Source organism: Carassius carassius, chromosome 48 (assembly GCF_963082965.1).
Source record: "Carassius carassius chromosome 48, fCarCar2.1, whole genome shotgun sequence".
Taxonomy (NCBI): Eukaryota; Metazoa; Chordata; class Actinopteri; order Cypriniformes; family Cyprinidae; genus Carassius; species Carassius carassius.
This window is the reverse complement of record NC_081802.1, coordinates 16,440,448-16,463,856: the sequence shown is the minus strand read 5'-3', so window position 1 is coordinate 16,463,856 and position 23,409 is coordinate 16,440,448. Positions and strand designations below refer to the sequence as shown.

At 37.7% G+C, this 23,409-nt stretch overlaps 1 protein-coding gene across 2 annotated transcripts; it reads left to right on the top strand.

Moving 5' to 3' along the window:
* Positions 1-1,174: 1,174 nt before the first annotated feature.
* On the top strand, positions 1,175-22,966 carry slc6a6b (solute carrier family 6 member 6b). Of its 2 annotated transcripts, none has more exons than XM_059543488.1 (14): positions 1,175-1,376; positions 7,184-7,413; positions 8,297-8,431; positions 9,820-10,054; positions 11,465-11,597; positions 12,269-12,403; positions 13,075-13,178; positions 13,293-13,417; positions 15,623-15,735; positions 16,511-16,648; positions 17,411-17,513; positions 19,689-19,789; positions 21,104-21,274; positions 21,353-22,966. In XM_059543488.1, the coding sequence occupies exons 2-14, from the start codon at positions 7,185-7,187 to the stop codon at positions 21,506-21,508; spliced, it is 1,878 nt and encodes a 625-aa protein (XP_059399471.1). In that variant the 5' UTR covers positions 1,175-1,376; position 7,184; the 3' UTR covers positions 21,509-22,966. The 2 variants fall into 2 exon arrangements, with proteins under 2 accessions (XP_059399471.1, XP_059399470.1); XM_059543487.1 differs by lacking the exon at positions 1,175-1,376 and adding an exon at positions 4,629-4,763.
* The last annotated feature ends 443 nt before the right edge of the window (positions 22,967-23,409 follow it).

Genomic DNA, 23,409 nt, shown 5'->3' with positions numbered 1-23,409 from the left:
GTGGTGATCCAGCATGCCCTAGTTTGAGAAACTATTTACCTCGAGTTTATTTTCTTTTTATTTATTTGATTGTATTTAAAACTATTTTTAATGCCATTATAATTGTGGGTAGAAAAATATAAGACGGTTCACCCTGCAGTTTTAAGTTGCTAACAGTTTACTCACACTCATTTCAACCGAGACGTACACATTTGGAGTAAATGGGTGCCATCAGAACGAGAGTCCAAAAAACTGATAAAAACATCACAATAATCCACAAATTATCAACACAACTCCAGTCCATAATCTATAATAATGTTTCCTCCAGTGGAAAAAGTCTATTCCCTATTATTTTATTATTTTTTTTTTACATAAAAAAAAAAATCTACCAACACATAAGTTTATAATTGTTTTTGCTTGTAAACAGTACTTGATCTGCCCGGATTTCTTTCCTGATTCCGGCGAGAGTCCTTGTTTGAAGTTAAAAATATCTTAGTGACGGATGTGTTTCTTACAAGCATGCACATTCTTACTTCACAAAATGTTCACCTATTAACTGGAGTTGTGTGGATTATTGCAATGTTTTTATCAGCTGTTCATTCTGACAGCACCCATTCACTGCAGGGCATCCTTTGCTGAGCAAGTGATGCAATGCCACATATCTATAAATCTCCTCCAATGAAGCAATAAACTGATCTACAACTTGGATGACCTGAGGGTGAGTACATTTTTAAGCATATTTACATTTTAGGGGTGAACAGTTGCTTCACCCAAGAACTCTCTGGAGGTACAGTTACCAATGGGCCACTTATTCAACCAGCTGATATTAAAGTAGAGATGTTCTCGTCTGAGGTTCAGGTAAAGGCTGTCCGGGGCCGGGGGTGTTGCGAAGGGTCCTATTACCTATCAATGTCACTCATGTATTTGGCAGGATTCACACTGCAAACGTTGCGACAGAAGTGATCTACCAGATGAGCTACAGGAATCACTCTGTAGGCATAAATCAAAGGAATGTTCTGCCATCAACATGTACAGTAACATATTGGGACGGTTGTTTGCTTTAGACTAAGGCAGAAGCATTGATCCAGCAGTGCTGACAGACCCTGACCAGTGGCGGCGCCGTTGAGCAGCGAGGCGGTGATGCGCGTTGGAGGCGCGCTTTTCTGAACCCAGGAAGCTGGCGCTTTAAGAAGACGCGCTGCTGCCGCGCACGGGAGGCAGGCCGGTGTTTTTCCACAAGTGATGTCTAATGGTCACCCATGTTGAGAGACAAAGGTCAGAAAAAAGAAGCTCATAAACTAAATGTACCGCTGCCGCTGCTATTCAGCACCGAGCAGCCGCACAATACAGAAGAGACACGAGCCCTTCAAAGGAATTAAAGGAAATAAACAGTAAAGGTAACGCTATTTCGCATTATTGCTCTTTGGATTTAACATCATGCACTGATGCTATACCACTGATGTTTTATTATATATATATATATATATATATATATATATATATATATATATATATATATATATATTACTTTCTTTCAATGTTTTTAAGTCATCCCCCCATCGTTACTTAAAATTAAGTATCTTGTCTCAGTTGTCATAAGATTTTGTTAAGAGATCCAGGAAGTAAACTGTTTATTTAGAGGATTTTGTTTAATGTTATTATTTTAAAGCTCATTTTATATTTTAGCCTATAGTAATATAGCCATAATATATAGTCTAATGATATAATCGTTTAATTCGTTTTTATGATTTATGATGATTTGATAGCCTTTTGCAAAGACCGCTGTTTGTGTTGATGCTGTCACTTGTCATTTAGTTTCTTACACTCCAGACAAATATAACTTGTGTGCTGACTGCATAGAGTTAAGAATAAACAGCTTGATGTCTGTCGATGCAAACCTGAATCACTGAGGGTTTTAAAAACCCCTGAGACATTCACCCCAGCAGTGACAAGCGGATTAACTAAAGCACAATTATTTATTATTATTTGTTTATTTATTTAGCACACAAGATGCAATTGTAGAACGTTGCGTCAACAACCTGTTAGATGCATTCTGAAGAAGAAAAAATGCAACATCCTGCGAAAGTCAGTAATACGGATGCGCCTCCTCGAAGAAATCAAATGTTGGTTGGTGACGTTGGGGTCTTTGGCGACGGTTCACGCGAGGACGCGTTCATGCGTTCAACAGCGAAACGAAATGGAACTGAAAGCAGCGCGAATGGCGTTTAAAACGATTCTAAGGCGCCGTTTACATTCTTGTGTCCGTCTCTGATGAGTTTTTTCCCCGTGTTAACACGCGCTACACTGTTGTCAGAAGTTCCTCTGTTCTAAAAAAAAATACCGTTCCCAGTTCAAAAACCCCGTCTCGAGACACCTGCTCCTTACATTCTTTTCATATTAAATACGCGACGCTAAGCTACGAGCCGGTCAAACAGAATATAGCTTTTTGTTTGGACCGGCATCCTCATACAAATAAGCTGACAGTGAAGCTGTGAAGTCGTCTCTCGCAAACAGGTTCACCTCATCTAGTAGCCTACTTAGGGGATATGCGGAAGTCAAGCAGCTCACTCGCGGTCCCTGCTCAAACAAACACAATTCATGATTTTAGGTTTGTGTGCACACGTCAGCTTGCATACCTAGCGCACTGTTAGGGACAGAGCCACATTTTTTCCAGCTAAATAATAAGATAATAAGCCAAATAAAAAACAGCTAAATAATTATTCATTGTGTTGTCTGTATCTTAGTGTCATAAAAGAGAACTGCAAATATGAGCTACCTTTGAATTGATGTCAATAAAAAAGAAAGATCCGCTAACAAAGCCGAAACTGTGTCATGACTGCCAACAAACAGCTCTGGCCAAAATTGAGTTTACAACTTTAGACTTTGGACTCTAAGTACATTTCACATCCAGCAGATGGAATCAAGAAATCAAAAGTTATAATGACTTCCAAATATATGAGTTATAATGAGCCAAGAGTTTTCAAATATAGGGCCCAAGGATCTCTATAAGACTAAAAGTGGGTGCCTGGAAATATATTGAAAATTTAATTTAAAAATAAGGAAATAACAAAAAATATTTTTAGAGCCGTCAATGTTAACTTGTCAGCTTACAGGACAAGATTTACATTTGTAGCAAAAAAATTAAATATTTACCAAATGAGATTACATTTATTGTATTTACAGCATTAATATTACAATTATAATAGTAATAAAATGTTGTTGGAGGTGTATATCTCTATTTGATTTAAAAGTCTGTATATATCAAAATAAATAGATGCCATTATATTTTAGTAAGGAGCATTGCAAGGAGGCAATGGCAAACTTTTTTTTGAGGATGACAGTGGGACCTCATCGTCCCACCATGACTATAGCTCTGCAACATGATGCAACCGAAGCATCCTGACTTCCAGTGATTCATTTTGGTGCACCAATGCATCATGTCATAGATTAAATGTACAAGAGGATCAAACTCTGCTGTCAACACTTGACCTTAATGTTCATGACTTCAGTTTCATGCATCATTGCTACATTATGAGGTTTACATAAATGGCTATGAGTGTGCTTCTAACGCTCCAATCTCCGTTTATGTGGTGGAACGAGTGCGGAAAGGAAGAAATTTAATGTGAGAGCACTCAGGAAATGTACATGGTTCTAAAATAGGGACCGTTATGTAATGAGCCAAGTAGCTCACACCAATTCCAGACCTGAAGTCTCCCTCAACAATGGAGAGAGTGAAGCAATCCTGCCATTCCTGCCACTTAGCTGAGATGACAAAGTTGATGGGCCAACAAATCCCTTGTGGCCACAGGCTATGTGACCTATAGATGCGGAAGAACAAATCATTTCCAGTTAGGAGCTTCTTGGAGGTGACTGATTGTGGATTCAGGAGTTAAGCTGCTCCAGCTTCCATTGAAGAATGCTTGAAAGTTTTGACCAGCTCGTTGCGATTCAGCTCTATTGTTTCTGCTTGGGAATCAAACATATTTAGTCAGTGTCCCAAAGTAAGCTGCCATGTGTCACAGTTTTCACAGGATTCCAACACTGTAAGATAAAAATGCAAAAGAAAATGCCAGTAGATCCTTTGTTCTGTATTTTTGAACAAATTACCCGATCCAAAATTCATAGAATGGTCCTATGAGCACAAATCGCCATTGTCCCTTTATCATGGCTGTGCTGTCAAATGCAAAAGGCTGAGGGAAACAAGTCGTACAATAGCCTTTTGTTACTCGCCACATTTAAATGCACTGGGCCTTGTTCTTGCTTCCCTACTGATCCAGAATCTAAGTCAGACTTCTCAGTCAGTCAAATATGTTGCTCCGTCTTCAAACCACTTAACAAAATGTATATAATTGTTCTTTGACTACATTTCAAACTATGTTAAGCTAAGCTGTTTGTCTTGAAATGAAAAGCTATTCACGGCAGGAGGCATGACAACAGCCTGGAAACCATCAGCTGTTCAAGTGTGCCGTCCACATGCTCTTGTTTGTCATGTCTGCGGCTCAGATTGCCACAAGTGGACGCCACTAGCATAAATAGTTTCAGATAGATCTCTGATGTTTCTGGGAAGTGGAAATTTACCATCGAACCAACCGATGCTTGGGTTATCCGCTGCTCCAAAGCTGCGACCAATCTACTGATTGCTTTTAATTGTCTTAGTCTGTGGGCGGGCCGTGGTGTCACCTCGGCTTACACTGAGCCCTGGAGAGATTGGGGCCGTGTGGTCAGAGGTATGGTGTCTGCTGAGAGAACAACACAGACCAATTGGATTCAGCCATGAAAGAAATGTAAGTGAAAGGCAGTGCATTAATTTGAGGGAATGTTTGTGTTTGTGAATAATGGGAAAAGGGTCAGTTAAAGTGTCGGATATTAGAAACTTAGATCAGAAATGTATTTAAAATTGAATTTCTTTATTGACGTTTAAAGTAATACCAACTTGTGGGCAAAAATGACCTTGCAATTTGAATACACATTTTTTTTTCAACCCAGTTGTTTGCTTTTTTTGACTCTCAGCCAGAAAAATTTGTCACCACAGTGTTTTGAATGGAAATGGAAAGTGTCTGGAGGATTTCACTCTAGTTATGTAACAGACCGTGTTTGAGTTGTAACAAGCTCCCAAGCCTTTGAAATACAAAGATTTAACCTACCTAAAGCGGATGAACGTAATTTCCCAAAAGAGTCTTGTGTTTCCAAGTTAATGATTCTGTGCTAAATTTAAAAAAAAAATATAACAGAGAATCATCAGTTAAATTGGAACTATTTAGTGTTGTAAAGATATAAAACCCAAATTCTTTTAATGTATTAGACTTTAAGAAACCTCCGGAAGATCAATTTAAATGAACATTAGATGTACAAACATCATCAAACTGGTATCTGGATAACCGCTACAGCCTGGAGTCTTGGCATGCTGCCACACTAGTTAGCATGTTTATTAAGTCGTATGTTTAGTAAAGCTACAGAAAGGAGAATGTACGTGTATTTATCGATTGTCTAACACAACGCAGATTTCTTCCCCCTCTTCTTCCGTCTCCTTGAGAGCAGGGAAAAAAGCAGGCTTGTGTTGAAGAAACCGGCCTCACAGTGGGGCTATGGTTTGTTCAAGCGTTGCCAAGCTGTAAGAGCTTCTGGAAAGGGTAGGGATGTTGGAGTTGACTTTGGTATCTTACTCTCTGGGATTCATCTTAGGGGCTCCATGGCAAGTTTGGCTCGTGCTTTGAAACAGAAGACGCCAAGCCTGACATAATTTCTCCATCCTTGAATAGAATCCTGAGAGCGTAAACACTGTGTTAGTTAAAAGGACTTGGGCAAGATAAACGCATACCAGTTCTGCAGCAAAACTGCAGTGAATGAATTGAGGAATTTTTAACATGATTGCATTTGAGTTTCCTTTTTGGACAATAATGTGATGTATTTCTGAGTGAAACAGGTATTTTAAGGGCAAAAATTTTCTTACTTGTTTTTCACTAATATCAATTACAATTTATAATATAAATATGAATTTACTTTGACAAAACAACTGAATATATTGTGTTGATAGGATTTATAGTCAACCAATATTAAAATAAGACCAGGTTAGGGCTGTGCAAAAAATCGAATGCAATTTTCATGTGCATCCCATCAGTAAAGACGCTCCTGTAATTCAAAGTATATCTCCAGCACGTGCGTTCAGATCAGGGTTGCCAGGTTTTCATAACAAATCCTGCCCAGTTGCTTCTCAAAACTAGTCCAAAACTAGCCCAAGCGCATTTCCAGGAGGTTCCCCGATAAAAATTGCTTCCCAGGGTTAAAATATACGTTTTTTGGCAGGGTTGCCTTGGTAAAATTCGCATTTTAGGGGCTAAATATCACATTATTGGTATTGGGGTCACTTCAACCCACAGACATGAAAAACAACCGCAGACTTGGCAACACTGGTTCAGGTGGAGCGGCAGTTACTAGACAGAGCCGTAGTCTAATGACAACTAAAACAAAATTGCTTTCAAAATCGACAAAGAATCGGCTGCGATTTTAAAATAGATTTTGTGTAGATTGTCAGTGAATTACGGCTATTTGTAGTAAATGCCAACCAGTGTTGCCAAGTCTGTGGTTGTTTTTCATGTCCGCGGGTCGAAGTGACAATACCAATAACGGGACATTTAGCCCCTTAAATTCAAATTTTACCAAGGGAACCCTGCCAAAGAAATGTATATTTTAACCCCGGGAAGCAATTTTTATCGGGGAAACTCCATTAGATTTTTTGCATAGCCCTAGACCAGGCCATGAATTAAGAGAGTGTCCATTTTGCTTTTATACTGACTTTAAACTACAGTCTTTGGTGTTAAATGCTGATGTGTGTTCTTACTCATTGGCTATGTGGTTTTGTGTTGACTACAGACACACTTCACAAACAACAACAACAAAAAAAGTTATGAATCTTATCGCTTTTTTACGACTAGGTTTGTTGTCATGATACTTGCTAGCAGTTGTGTCGTACATGAAGATTTCCTGTGCTGAAACCACACAAAGGTGCTGTTATTTTAATCACGTGAACATCACAAAATCTTCTCGTGAACATTTCTCACACACGGAAAAGCTACTGTTCTAAATGAACTATTTATGTTTGAACTAATTATAAATGTTTTTGCAAACTAAATGCAATCTTTCTGACATCAGAACATAAGGCCGCAGGAGTTCAGTCAGGAGTTCTGACCCTTTGTTTTCTTTATAGCATGGCCCAGAAGGAGAAACTTCAGTGTCTAAAGGACTTCCACAAGGACATTCTGAAACCCTCCCCAGGAAAGAGCCCAGGCACAAGGCCAGAGGATGAAGCAGAGGGAAAACATCCCCAAAGGGAAAAGTGGGCTAGCAAGCTTGACTTTCTTCTATCAGTCGCCGGGGGCTTTGTTGGTTTAGGCAACGTTTGGCGGTTCCCGTACCTCTGCTACAAGAATGGTGGAGGTGAGCTTATTTGTTGATACTTTTGGACTTTGAACACTGATGTGACAGTTAATTAATTTCTCATCATTTCTTGAATCTGCCCCAGAGGATATCAGTTGGATGAATCAACTCAAAATAAAAATTCTCTCTTCATTTACTCATCATCATGTTGTTTCAAACCCAAATGATAATCATGTTCTCTAGGATACACACAGAAATGTTTAGAAAATGCTCTTTTTCAGTAGAGCGCAAGATAACGATTAAACTGTCAAATTTCATAAATGTATAAAAAACTACCATAAAGTTTTTCGAAGACATATGAAAACTCATGTCATACAACATCATGAGTTTTCTTGTATCCCAAACACAATGCATTTTCAATTAAATGCATGCAAATATGATTTGAGAGTGAATAACTGGTCTGTTTGTCAGAGTCCTATGGACTAATTTCATGGTGCATTTTTTCTTTTCTTTTTTCTTTTAAAGTCTGACCACATGCATCACTACCCACTTTTGTTACATGGAAGAGAGATTATTTCACAGAATAATGTAAAACATAAGACATAACAAGACATAGTCTTTTTAAGGCTTAATTATTAATACAGCCTTGTATCAACATCAGTCATGTGTTAACTTTGGAAATTAGACACACATTAAAGATATTCCATTTACAGTATCTTCTGAAAAGGTACCCTTAGATTTCCGCAACCGTCACCAGCATATAATTTTCATAACACTCACTTTCTTCACAACAACAGATGTACATAAAGAGAATGAGAGCAAGTGTCAAAGCCTTACGCTGTACTGGATGAACTCCATGAGAAATGAGTTAAACAATAATCCAGCAGTTAATAGGATATAATAATTGACAGAATCAAGTGTGTCTTCTCTTGGCTTTTTTTAGGTGCTTTTCTCATCCCGTACTTCATTTTCCTGTTTGGTGGAGGACTGCCTGTATTCTTCCTGGAGGTGGCGCTTGGTCAGTTCACCTCTGAAGGAGGAATCACCTGCTGGGAGAAACTTTGCCCCATTTTTACAGGTCAGTTTCTTGATCAAGTATCTTGATCTTTCGTCAATGGAGAACTATGGTTTTTGCTGTCAGTTGGTGTAGTTACCATATATACCAGCAGGGGCAAATGGGGTCATGCCAACCACTCTGACCCCTTGGCAAGGACAGAGTGGGAGGTGTGTCACAGATACCACCAGCTGTATCTGAAGATAGGCTGTGCTAGGCATACAGCTTTCATGTTGGGTGTCTGATTGGAAATACATACCCCTTTTAATGCCAGAGAAAAAAAATATATGTTTACAGAAATAGCAGTAAGGGTCAATCTTCCTCACCTCTCAGAGCAAATTACATGAACCATTTTTTTTAGGTTTAGACCAGGCAATCTACTGGCAGTTATGAATAGAGCACATATTTTATGTTTTCAAAAATTCTTTTACATGTATATTAAATATCTAAATATAATTTATAAATTCCCATTGTCCAATACATTATTCATTATGGGCTCCCATATAATCATGGCAGCATCTGTTTTTTCCTTTGGAGATATCCATGTAGACCAAAGCAGATAAACTTGTCTTTGCCACATGTTGTATAGTCCTAAAGCAGTCACCATTGGTGTATTTTAATCTCACCAGTCTGTTAATTGCAGTCTGTTTTCTTACTACTCTAGGGAATTGTAGTAGTTTAATTTTCATCCTGGCTGGTAGCAGAGACAAAGTCAAATCTGCAGCTCAATTAATGTATTGGCTAAGAAGGACAGCTGCTCATGACCAGTAGCTTGTATAATTTTACATCTCTTCATCTTGTGTGGTCTAGTGGCTAAAGCTGGATTTAGCAAACTGAAGGTTGCGGGTTCGAGACCCACAAAGAGCAACCCACTTTACCTTTAATCAAAACCCAGACTAAATGACTACTTGCTAGAAAAAAAGAAAAAAAAAAACATAGATTCCATAGAAATATCTCTTATATAACAAAGAGCATATCAAACTTTACAAAAATGTCCTCTGACCATGGATACATTACTTATTTAAACAGTGATTACTTGTGAGCAATCATTACATGCAACTGCTGAATTACCCATATCCCTCTGCCAGTGAATGAGGTGAGAGTTTTGGTCTGATTTGCTTTCCACTCAGCGTGGCCAACATTGATTTACACAGTTCAATCTCTAAACCAATGTCTTACATCACTTTCCTCCCACTCGGGACAATTTATTCCTTGTTTATACAGCAAGCATAAGAAGGTCTCATAGAAGTTTATCACTTATTTATCCATTCTCATGCTCCACTAGAGCACAACTCCTTTCATTGCATTCATTAAGGTTATAATAACAAACTGCAAACACTTGGCACAACTACCATGTGCTGAGTCAGTCTAGTGTGCCATTGGCTTAAGTCACAATTATTTTCTTTATACAGGTATCGGCTATGCATCCATAGTGATTGTGTCTCTGCTGAACATCTACTACATTGTGATTCTGGCCTGGGGCTTGTACTACCTGTTCCAGTGCTTTCAGCCAGAGCTTCCCTGGGCAAGCTGCAACAACAAATGGAACACAGAAAATTGTGTGGAGGATACCCTCCGCAAGAACAAGACACTCTGGGTGGCTGCGAATGCTGCTAACTTCACTTCCCCCGTCACTGAGTTCTGGGAGTAAGTACTCATTACTTTAGTACAATTTTGTTTTGTACTTTGAAAGCCATCCAAATCCAGCTATCAGCATTTAGTTGAGAAGTTGTTGTGGGGTTATGGACCAGAGACATTGCCTCATTTATCTGTACAGTTGTCCTAAATCACTTCCAAAAGCTTTGAAGCTCCTTTACCCTCTTAGTAATGTTCTTGTTTTAATATCTTATTGGACCTTCAGCACACTTGCTATATATGCTATAGATTAGGGGTATTCAGGAGATCCCCTATCCTTCAGAGTTTAGAGACAATCCTGCTCCAACACTACTGGCTGCAGTCTCATTCCAAAGTAATTCTGCAGACTTGAATTACCAGGTTCAGGCCTATTTTACCTAAACCCGGCCGAACAGTGGGTCCCGAGGAGCAGTCCAAATAGTGCTAATGCTTTAAACTTAGAGCGAAGGAATTAGAGCAAGGATGGGCAACTCTGGCCCTGGATGGCCACCTTCCTGCAGTTTAGCTCTATCCACCTGCTGGTATTATTCAACCAATCCTGAAGACAGAGGTTAGATTTTACAGATGTGTTTGATTAGAGATGGAGACAAATTCTGCAGGACAGTAGCCCTCTGGGAACAGAGTTGACCTTCCCTGGTTTAGATCTCTAGACTGCCTTCTGAAGACCAATATTTATGGAGTTTAGCTCCATCCCTAATTAAACACACCTTAAGGTCTTCAAGAATCTTTCAAGAATCTTTCAAGAATGTGTGATCGAGAAAGTTAAAGCCAAACTCTACAGGAGGGAGGCCCTCTAGAAGCAGGACTGCACACACCTGATCTAGCAGAAAGCTAGTGATGGAATTATAACTTTTTGGCAGGGGTGTTTTCCAGAAAGCAAGATTAACTTACCATCACACACATCCTGAACTTTCAGATGATTACCCAAAACTTGCTTACTCATGGTAAGCCGAAATGCAAACTGTGAGGAAGTTGTCAGTGTATGTTCACGGTGAACACGGATGACTCTGGAGAAGATTGTGTTCAGAGCAAAGTTGCTATGGCTGCTTACATACCCTGAATTGTATATCCCATTTTGGAACAGAAAATAGGTTTTCCATTAATTTATCCATAAACATACCTGGGCATGTCACAGAACCTTTCTGGACTATGTGTATCTAACCATTCCTTTGGAGGTATCCTACAGAGTTCATCTTCAAACCTAATCAAACATATCTGAGCTATTACTTGAAATTACAGGCAGGTGTGGCACAGATTTGGAGCTAAAGTCTGCAGGAATGTATCCCTCCAGGAGTTTGCTATACCTGCTCTGTGATGACTGGCTTCTTGTTCTGATTTGTACATACAAACTTGTTCCTGTGTAGTTAAGTCATTTGTCATAGCATAAGAATTTCTCACCAACAAACATTCTTTCCAACACAGGCGAAATGTCCTCAGCATCTCAGATGGTATCGAGCAGGTGGGTCATATTAAATGGGACCTGGCTCTGTGTCTGCTCGCTATGTGGGTCATCTGTTTCTTCTGCATCTGGAAGGGTGTTAAGTCCACTGGGAAGGTGAGCTTAGTTGCATAACACAAATTCTTCAGTCAATTTAAGATCTACTAAAAATAGTTTTTACAATGTCACTGGAGTTATAAGTAGCTAGGGAAATTTGAATGCTACCTTAGCCAGTATTGTCAACATAAACATACTGTAGCAGTCATTCCCTGGTTATCAGCAGTAATAGTAACTATAGCACACATCTTTCCTAATAGAGACTGTAAAGTCAATCAGCAGACACCACCTCTTGATTTGGGCACACATTCACCCTGTGCATGCATTTTTTAATCTTATCATGACTTCTGCCAACAACACTGTAACAGTAGACTGCTGTATAGCAATGCTAGCAATAGCTATTTTTATTTTTTGGTGACAGTCTGCATATTTGTCATGACAATGCAAATAATGTTTTGATGTAGTTTTCGGAATTGTGGTCAACATAATATTTCTAGCCAAGCCAAGCATTAAACGATGGGAGGAAAACAGTTGATCAAAAAAACATATCCACAAAAGACAATATAAAACTGTCAGTGAAGTTAGGCTGTAAATTACATGTTCACTTTTAAAGTCCTGTGAAAAAGCTCTGCTTTAGATTTTTTAATTGTCAAATCACCAGCCAAGTTTGTGGGTTTTCATACAACCAAAGCATTACATTTAACCTCAGTGTTCTTGGCTTTTCTGCTTAGGTTGTGTACGTAACAGCAACATTTCCATTTGTCATGTTAATTGTCCTGCTTGTACGGGGTGTCACTCTTCCTGGGGCAGCCGAGGGCATCCAATTTTATCTGTACCCAAATGTGACTCGCCTTGGAGACCCAGAGGTAAGATCTCATTTATTTACATCAAAAGGCTTTACACTATTATACACCTACCAAAACTTAATTCCACACCACATAGATAGTTTCTATAGCTGTCAACCTTGCTGAAAAGAGCAACATAGTTGGTTCCAAGCGTATGTTATGTTTTGTGCACTGGACTCCATCAGGCTTATCTACCTTAACCAGCAAGACTACCTTGGTCAACTAGCTGCAAAAGAAAGACCAAATATCATTCGACCGACTATCAAAGCTAGGTTTTGCTGGCGTACACCATGACTATGATAGTCCACCAGCTCTCTAGCTACTAAATCAGCACTAACCAATATAAATCAGCCATCTAAGATGGACTTTTCAGCAGGAAAAGAGCTGTTTACACTTGTCAACATAATGTACACCATTGACCCTCTGCAACTTAAAACCAGAATAAACTTCAGATGTAAAGTTTACAGAGTGAAACCCAAGATATGCAAAAGAGTCAACATAAACAAGCTCATGATGGCCTCAGTCAGAAAGCTAGAAATCTAAACATGATATGTAGTTGTTGAAAATTTTATATTAGTCCTTCATGGTGTATACAGTTCTGGAGGACCTACGAGAGGCTGAACACATGCAAATATTTGGGTTTGCTTAATTCATGTTGTCAGTCAGAAAATGGTTTGGCGTCTTGTGTCTAGGTGTGGATCGATGCAGGGACACAGATTTTCTTCTCTTATGCCATCTGTCTTGGAGCCATGACGTCACTGGGAAGCTACAACAAGTACAAATACAACTGCTACAGGTGTGTGTCAACACCCCGGGGTGGGAGGGGGGCTTAGTCCAGTGAACGGGCAAAGTGGGAACGTAGGGTTCCTTTGTGTTAATTAACAAACTCCATGACATATGTGTGACATAGGGACTGTTTGCTGCTGGGAGGCCTGAACAGCGCTACAAGTTTTGTGTCTGGCTTCGCAATATTTTCCGTCCTGGGCTTCATGGCACAAGAGCAAGGGGTGGACATAGCCGATGTGGCAGAGTCAGGTACGAGGGTCAAATAGCAGTGATGGTGGGCACTGCTGCTGCAAATAACAACACGAAAAAAGTTTGGTCAACCCTGTAGGGAAAACGGCGGGGAAAATTTACGATTCGTAGCCAATAAGACTAGTTCTAGGTCCGAGAACTAAAAAGAAAGCCTAAAATGTGGATTCTTCTTTGTCATTCATCAGATAAAACCAAAATAAATTTGCGAAATGTAGAAGGTCTCTCGATGGGAAGCGGAATTAGCTTGGAGTCCACTGAAGAACTGTGAGAAGAGCTTGTTCTTGGAGCCACTGGGAACATTAAGTCCTAGTTCACTAATGGTGAAGAATCAGCTGTTGTGTGAAACAGCATCGCCTGCTGTTCAAGACCGTTTCCACTGGTGACCCTAATCAAGGAGCATCTTGTGCCAAGTTCAGGATAGAGGCAATTTACAACATGCTTATGGAGAGTTTGGGTTTAAGTCCTCGAGAACTATGCAATTTGACTAAGGTTGCCAAGTCAGTTCTGATTAGTTCCTTTTTCTAATCTGGACACACTACATGGCCAAAAGTATATTGACACCTTTATATATTTCAGATGCTTGGCTATTTCAGCTACACCCTTTGCTTACAAGCAGGTGCCTACAATGAAGTATACAACCATGCAGTCTCCTTAAGACAGATTGGTTTACTGAGACTGTTGTGGAAGAAGCTCAGACATGAACACCATTGAGCACCTTTTGAATGTACTGGAACATTGAATGTGAGCCAGACCTCAGTCACCCATTAATTGTGTCTGAATGGGAGCAAATCCTTGTTCCAATATTTACTGGAACACCTTCCCAAAACGAATGGAAGCTCATGGTTTTAAAATAAATGTTCAACAAGTGCATATATGTGAGATGTTCTGGTGTATATATACTTTTGACCATCTAGTTCATGTCAGTTGTTTCTCAGAATGGCTCTTCATCTTTCACATTGCTTTAAGACATGTTGTTCAGATTCATCTTCAGTAAGTCTCATAGTGAAAGAGATCAGTTGATGTAACGACTGCCATTTAATCTCAAGTTTTTCCAAATGTATAGTCTTCTGTGGTTGTTCATGCTTTGGCCCTCCCCTGTGCAGACTTTGGTATGTCTGGCTCAAGCGAGGTGCACAAAGCATACATCTTTATCACTTTGTTTATAAGACATACAAACCTAAACTTTACTTGAACTTCCGTGCATATCAGTACGGTTTTGGTTGTATGGAGCCACGGGTTGCTTATCAGGGAGCCTTTCAGGATGATTTGGTTAGATACATTTCTAAACATTACAAATGTCAAGCAGCTAAAATAAGCTTTTTGGAAAAGAGAAGTATATTTTGGGGTGGTCAGTCATAGATGCATCAACCTGACTCTGTGTAAAGTGCATTTTATTGTACTTTGACATTATGGTATGTGGGTCATTGTTTCATGGTTTTATTATATATGTATTGTGATTGTATTTGCATTTAACCTCTGTTGAATAGATTGAATTCTACTTTTTATGTTGCAGTAGCAAATTGAGGTGTTTGTATGTTACCTTTTAAGTTGTTCTATGTAGTGTTGAATATGTAACCTGTAGTGTTACACATGGGAAATATCTAGGGGTGTAAATATTGGTTGATAATTAATGCGCATCTCATCAGTAAAGCCGGTTCTCTTATCTGAGGTCAATTTCATCAGGTGCTTGATTTCTCATAGAGCAGCTGTTAGTACACAGAGCTGTTGTTAACTGACAATAAATGTGGATTTGCGCAGCTTGTTAGTTAACAACGGCTCTGTGTAGTAACAGCTGCTCTATGAGAAATCACACACCTGATGGAATTAACCGCTGATTAGAGAATCGGCTTTACTGAGGAGAAGCGCTTTAATTATTGGCCAATATTTATTGTGCACACCTAGAAATATCACACCGCTCATGAAACATTTTCTTGATTTCAAAACAGCTGAGGCTAACCTCAAGATGCTAACTTCGAAGATGCACTGAAACAATCATTGGATTTGCAGTGAACCACTGGCAGAAAATTTGCCTGGCTTGATAACATTGTCATTTAGATTCTCGCTCCTTTTTTCTTTCATGTCTCCTTTTGGTCTGTGCTGACAACAAAACGCGCCACACCGGCATAGATCAAAATGTGCAAATTGCTAGCCTTGCTAACTGTACACTCTCCACTTCCCCACCCCTCTCTGTTCTCTTCCCAATAGGTCCTGGTTTGGCCTTCATTGCTTACCCTAAAGCTGTGAGTATGATGCCACTTCCAACATTTTGGGCAATTCTTTTCTTCATCATGCTTCTGCTGTTGGGCCTCGACAGTCAGGTGAGTATCAAATGAAAAACTGTGATGCTAAACAGCTTTTAGTACACTTTTTCACACTTTTTGCATATTTTGAAGATCATACAGAGATTAAATGAAAAATAAATAAATAATATAACCAGCTAATATTTATAATTTTATTTGATCATTTCTAAAGATTTCTGAAAGAATTAAAAAGCTCTGTAAATCCAACAACAGATGAGTATAACAAATTAAGCAAGGAAAAAAAGCTAATTGACCTTACAGCAGTCCTGTGCTCTCATATTTCTTGGTCCCAGTGAAATTGAACACTGCTAAATAAGAGTCCGTCCACATCCAGGGGGTACACTAATCTAGGGTGTGGTACTTGGACTGTTAAATTGAGTATCTAAAATAATATTCATGCAGCTGTGCTGGATAACATTAAAGGGGGATCTATGTACAGTTGTACTTACAGTAATACCTTTTAGGCTATGATGACAATGATTGGTATTGGGCAAGTGCATGCTCATTTTAGACAGCATTTTTAGTGTACAAAATATATTATTTGTAATGTGTATCTCCTAAAATTATTTTTGTTGTGCACTGGCCTCAAAGCTAATAGTAATGAACAAAAAGCCTCATACTCGTAGTAGATTTTTTTATTATAAAACATGGCACAAGTATCCCATTAGCTTCTTTCTTCCTTTGCCATTTTGTACTGTATAATATCCACTCAAAATATGAAATCTTTGCCCTTTCAACTTGAATTAGCAAACAAGAAACCAGTTTGTGCTGACAGTTTCTTTTCTTTTCCCAGTTTGTTGAAGTGGAAGGGCAGATCACCTCCCTAGTGGATCTGTATCCATCCTTCCTAAGGAAGGGTTATCGGCGTGAAATCTTCATTGCTATAGTCTGTTTTGTGAGCTACCTGTTGGGACTTACCATGGTCACCGAGGTAAGTACAACAGTCAAATACTCATTTACGAAGCATTTCCCTTTCAAATCCATACTAATTCTGGTCTTTACCACTTTGCCAACAAAATGGACCAGCTGGTTTCTCTTGGCTAAATAAAGACTGTATCAAATGCAGCTTATTTGAATGGTCAGGCACCATATGTTTTCCTTTTAGGATTTTAGTAACATTGTCATTTGATAGTATGTGGCCCTCAACCAAACCCTCAGTTCCTGTAATCAAGAACGTCAGACTCATGCCAAATCTACTGCCCATGCTCTCTCCCATAAGGAAGAGGCCTCCTCTCCCTGCAGTACCTTATCACTCCCAGTTCCATGTCTTTTTATGGACATCCTGACCTGCTTTGAGCAGTGAGAATTCCACAGAGGAATCACACTGCTATACTAGGAGATCCTGCCTGGTCCAACAATGCACATCTAAGATTCTTTTGGGCCTATTCAAATCTCGGCCCCTGATTGCTAAGCCCTGGAACAGTGATAAACTGGGAATGCTATTCTGTGGTTTGAGCCACACAGTGTCCCATTTGTTCCATGACATAATGTCTTATGTCACCCCTGAATGCATTGTGCAACAAATGCCAAAAGAAAACTAGTCAAGTGTTTAGCCAATCCTTGCTCATAACAGTCCTCCATTGTGTTGGCTTTGCAATTATAGCATGTACCCAGTTCCTACTCTTGTTTTTTTTTTTTTTAATTCAAATATATATATATATATATTTTTTTTTTTTTTATGTCTGATTTTCAGGGTGGCATGTACGTATTTCAACTCTTTGACTACTATGCAGCCAGTGGCGTGTGCCTTTTATGGGTTGCATTCTTTGAATGTATTGCTGTTGCCTGGGTTTATGGTAAGTAAATGAAAAATTTACAGAAAATGTGACTTTTATTCATAATGGTGTACTGGAGCAGGCACTTTCCATTAATATTGTACAAATTGCTGTGAAATTGGCCAGTGCTTTAAAAAAATAAATAAACCGTGTTCCTGTTATGTTTTCAAATGTAAAAACTTATGATTTTTGAGTTTTGAGTTCAACCCTGTTTCTGCATGATTTCCCTGTCATATCAAAATGTAATTCTTGTAATTATGATACCCTTGAGCAGAGTTTAGCACTGAAAATCTAAAAGTTGTGTTTTCTCAGTGTGTTGGCGGAATAAGTTAGCTATTCAACATTGTTACTGAAGTTGGTGTAAGAAAAAAAGACAAACAATGTATCTTTTGTTTTGTTAGAAATATGAGTTTATCCAGAACTACAAAATCAACATTTGGCCTCTCACCAGTGTGCCCCTGCTGAGTAACAGAGTAGTTTAGACTAATGAATTAATCTGCAACTCTGTTACTGCATGCTTTCCCGCTAATTTCTAATAATAAGCTTTAAAAATTTTATAACAAAGAAGACATTTGGACCCATTTGCAGCATGACCTCATTGGCTCTTTCTTTGTTTTTGTTTTTTGTTTTTTGTATTTTTTTTTTTTTTACAAAAATTGAATGTTGACTTTTTTTCATTATGCCATTCCACCCGGTTACCAAAATTATTATTCATGAAAAATATTAAACATAAGTATCTTTCATTTATTGGAAACTTGAGTTTATCCTTATCTACAAAATCAGTATCCTCTAAGTAGCTTGCCCCCTGCTGAGTAACAGAGTAATTTAGACTAAATCTGCAACCCCGTTACTGCATACTTTTCTGCTTATTAATACTACTAATCATATTATTATTATTTATTTATTTATTTATTTATTTTTATCCAAGGCTATCAAAATTATTGTAAGAAAAAGAAAGATCAAGCAAATGTGTCTGTTTATTTATTGTAAATATGATGTTTATTTATTGTAAATGATTTTGAAATAAAAATCAACATGTAACCCCTAATTAGCTCACCCTGTTGAGTAACAGAGTAATTTAGCCTAAATCTGTAACCCTGTTACTGCATAATTTTTCAATTTTCCACATTTACTAATAATGATCTTTAAACATTTTATACAAAAGTAGTAAAACACCATTGTACCCTTTTACATCATGATCACATATCACTTTCAGTCTTTTTTGTTTTCTTTTTTTTCCAAACACAAATTGAATGTTAACTTTTGTTAAGCCATTCAACCCTGTTACAGCTATTTAAAGTGAAAAAAGAAAACAAATAAATGTATTTCAACGTGGCTTTAACTAGCTAACAGATAAAGGCTAAATCTGCAACCATGTTACCTATAGTTCATTACATTAGCACTTTTTAACTTAGAATTTAATTTCATCATTATGGTTAAACACCTCCACTCGCTGACAAAAACTTCCTAATTTGGACTTTTAAGCAGTATTTCTTTACCTATTGATGGAAAAGTGCCAGCACACCAGCAAATGAGTTCTCTTTTCTTGGGAGATGAAACAAAGCCCTTATTGCTGACAAATTACTTGTTATGAAAGGAATGATTGTGAAATATGCTCAGGTGTGGTACTTTGTTTAAACTGAGTGTGGGTCAATTAGGACGATTTAGTGCCAAAATCAGGGTTTCTATTGTACAATTGAATGTAGTTCTGAAAGCTAATATCTTTGTTCCCTACTGTCATGACCTTGATTTCTATGTTTAAATGTGTCATGAATATGTCAGTGCATGCCAACTTCTCTTGTTAAGAGCTGCTGCTTAGGTGGCTTAAACCCATGCAGGTAGATTCAGGTTAAGACATTGAAAGTTTTATATATATATATATATATATATATATATATATATATATATATATATATATATATATATATATATATATATATATATATATATATATATATATATATATTGGTAAATATGGGGGATTGTCCTGATATCATACTGCATTGTTTGCACAATACAGTTAAAAAAAAGTTCAATAGTTATCATTTTTTCCCAACCAACCCCAAACAAAAAGGAACAAACTGCTAATATAATTCCCATCTTAAAGCAATAAAATATATCAGTCTATGTGGACCAGTCTATAAGGATTATAATGTGTTTGAATGTGATACCTGAAAACACTCTTCCTCTTCACAGGCGCTGATAATTTCTATGATGCGATTGAAGAGATGATTGGTTACAGACCAAACCCCTGGATGAAGTGGAGTTGGACTGTAATCACACCTCTTCTGTGTGTGGTAAGTTCTTTTTAGTTAAAGAAAGAGTCCTCAAAACAGGGTAACTTAGTAGTTTGCCTATCTATAGATGCATTGTGTTTATAAAAACAGTGAGAAGTGCTTGTCCACAGATCTTGTTAGGCCCACTAACACTGTATGTTTCCTAAAATGACACGCTGAGGAGTCCTATGAAAGTATTTTACTCAGTGCAGTTTGAGTTTGATACCCTCCCCCATGGCTTCACATGTAAATACTGCTTTTACGCTTTGGATTTGCTGCAAAAATCCGGCTCCCATCTCACTGTAACAGAGCTCCAGATGGGGTGACCATCTGCTTGGCCAACAGAATGAATGGAAGGAGCTGAGGACGAATGCATGATTAGTGTTCATGAGATCACGAGTGTCGTTTTTCTGTTAAGATCACAGGACTATAGGGAGAAAAATCCCTTACTTATGTACAATATAGCCATATACTTTTATCTTCCATTAAATTAAATACCTCTTTTGCAGTGTATTAACCTGTTTAATCATTTTGGAAACTTGGTTTACAAAGAGAAGCCTATGTCATAATTTGCCTACTTACCTACCAACCAACCTACCAAGTTACCTGCAGAAAGAAATAAAGAAGCCTATTTTAAGATATTTATTATTATTATTATTATTATTATTATTATTAAATAGAAATTTTTTTTTTTTTTATCAAACATTATTATTTAATAGTATGCATTATGGATTAATGCATAAATAACGATAATTACATTATCAATAATACAATTTAAATGTCATTAAATAGGATATAAGTTAATTTATTGATGCTTTTTAATCACGTATCATTATAAAACAAATAAGTAGACAAAAAAATCACAAATAGCTAATGTATGCTATATTTTTTCAAAAATTAATACAACAACAACAACAATAATAACCGTTATTATTAAATAGCAAATAAATTTTTTAATCATGTATTAAATAAAAGAAATAAATAGCAAATTTAGTATTAGGTAATAAACAACTAAATTACAATAATAAACAATGCCATTTATTTGTTTTTTAATCAATAATAAAGCAACATTTATTATTATTATTATTAATAATAAAATGTATAGCAAATAGCTAAATTATGTATTAATAATAAATTAAATATTTATAAGGATGGATGGATGGATACAGTTGTTTACCATATTCAGTGAGATTCACCATTTAAAATAGTTTTTGATTAATCGGTCATTTTGATTAGTCTGTGAGCAACTCATGCACAGTAATGGGCAACGGTACTCATGTATTGGAGGTTGGATTGAGTGTGCCCTTGTGACCCCTGCTTTGTCTTCTGCTGCAGGGATGCTTTGTCTTCTCATTGGTCAAGTACACACCCTTGAGATACAACAAAGTCTACGAGTACCCGGATTGGTCTATTGGAGTCGGCTGGACCCTTGCCCTCACGTCCATGATCTGCATACCAATGGTGGTTGTGATCAAAATCATTCAATCAGATGGACCCCTTATAGAGGTGAGTCAGTCGTGCCAACGACAAAAAGGTTTTTCACCAACGAACAAGCCTATAATGTCGCTATACATTTCCCTCCAGAGGATCAAAGCGGTGGCGGCACCTGTGAAGGGAGGAGCCAGTTCTTGCCCTCAGGAGTACCAGCCCAAATGCAACGAGCTGGCGAAGCCGCTGGACCCCAACTGGAACGGAGGCTTGATGAAGCCCACCCACACCATCGTAGAAACTATGATGTGAACGCTCTCTGTGAGAGGATTCAATGACCTGCTTTTCCATTTTATATATATATATATATATATATATATGATTCTATATAATACATGTATTAAAAATATACTCTGTAACTTTTGACATAGTCGTAGGACCAGGTTTACATTGCTACGCATCTGCACTAGGAGTCCTTGTTTTGTTTTGTTTTTCTACAGAGAAAGTTAGATTTTTCTGTCTGTATTTTTAATATTTTTATCACTATTATATTACTATTATTGTCGCTGTTATTAGAATGAGAACAGATCGTAAACAGCAGTATCCTGAACGTAGAACCATGACCTTTCTATTTTTGTAACTTTTATCTTGTACATATCGAAATCATACTGTGTTTATTTTTTTGAGAATCATGGGGAAAACACAAAGGGCTCCGTAAACGTGAATCGCGAAAAGTAATGTTGGTTTACAAAGATCTAAAAAATACAAAAAAACACCCTCATCCTCGCCAACATGAAAGGCTCATCTTTTTAGGGATAGAAGTCATTATGCATTATTGTAGAGCTTTAAGTGTGTCCCGACAAACTGTTTAGACTGGAGATTGTGCTATCCGGAAGAATCGAGCCGTAACCACTGCTTGTTTTCATTGCACTATACCACTACACTCTCCATATTGTTGCACCATTTAAATGGATAGTTTACAAAAAAAATTCGTCATCATTTACTCACCCTCAATTTGTTCCAAACCTGTAAGACTTTTCGTTTTAGATAGAATGATTCATCATACAATAAAAGTCAATGGGGTACAAAACATTGACTTTCGGGGACCATTTAGAACTCACTGTTTTCAACTAAAAATTATTTTTTTAAATGTATTTTGGCATTCACTGACACAACAATGGCATTTGGGGGGGGGGGGGGGGGGGGGGGGGGTTAAAAGTTAAAGTTTTTGATAACAATACCATTATCACCTCTGCATAAATGATAAAAATGCGAATTTGTGAAAACAGAGGCATTATGCGCATGCATATTACGTCTTCTGTCTGTAAGCATATAATGTTTCTTTACAAAGTGACAACGCCAACTACTGGCATGGCATGCATAATATAGCTTTTTTGTAGTTTTTGCGGACCCATGTGAATGGGGATTGTTTTTACATGTTTGTACATGAAAAACGCAAAGGAAAAACTCTTCTGTTTTAATAAATTCTTTTTGTGTAAATGTACCCTCATTGTATGAAAAACTTAAAAAAAAAAAAAAAAACCTTATTGAAATGTCTCTCAAACAGTCATTGTACATTTTCCTCAACAAAACGGAACATCGTGAGAGTGAGTAAAAAAACTGAACTTTAATTTTTGCGTGAACTGTCCCTTTTAAGTCTGTTAAAAATGGTGCATGACTTCGGAATTAAGTGTCTCACTAATTCTTATCCGTCTCTTTCCTCTTCAAAAGATGCGTTCACAGTAAGTGACTTTTGTAGCAAATACAACAGACATGTCCATTCTATTTGCGCAGTTAATGAACCCCCCACACAAATTTCGACTTTTGCGCTAAATCTGGGCCTGATGTGCAAGTATATTCACTTTGCTATTTGTAAGTCACCGAATACGTTCTTATTTGGGGATTTCAGTATGTGAAGCTGCCTGGCAATATCGAAAAACCACATAGATTCAGGGTAGTTTCATACGTTTTGTATCAAATCTCTTTGGTTTTATTTCCAATCACATTTGCCTTTTGTATTCAGAAACATCACTAAACCAATAGATCTCATCCACAGCTCTTAATCGACAAAAAAAAAAAGAAGAAGCTTGGTGCGAACTGTAATGTGCAATACTTTGTAGAACGATATGCATTGTTCCTGTCTTCACCTGTCTTTCAGAAAGTTGGTGCACGGATGTGTGGAATTGCGTATGATTTTTAAGCTGTTGAAATAT

Coding starts and splice junctions, on each gene's coding strand:
- slc6a6b (XM_059543487.1), top strand. Junction 13,179..13,292: donor TACAAATACAACTGCTACAG/GTGTGTGTCAAC, acceptor TGTGTGACATAG/GGACTGTTTGCTGCTGGGAG. Junction 13,418..15,622: donor AGCCGATGTGGCAGAGTCAG/GTACGAGGGTCA, acceptor TCTTCCCAATAG/GTCCTGGTTTGGCCTTCATT.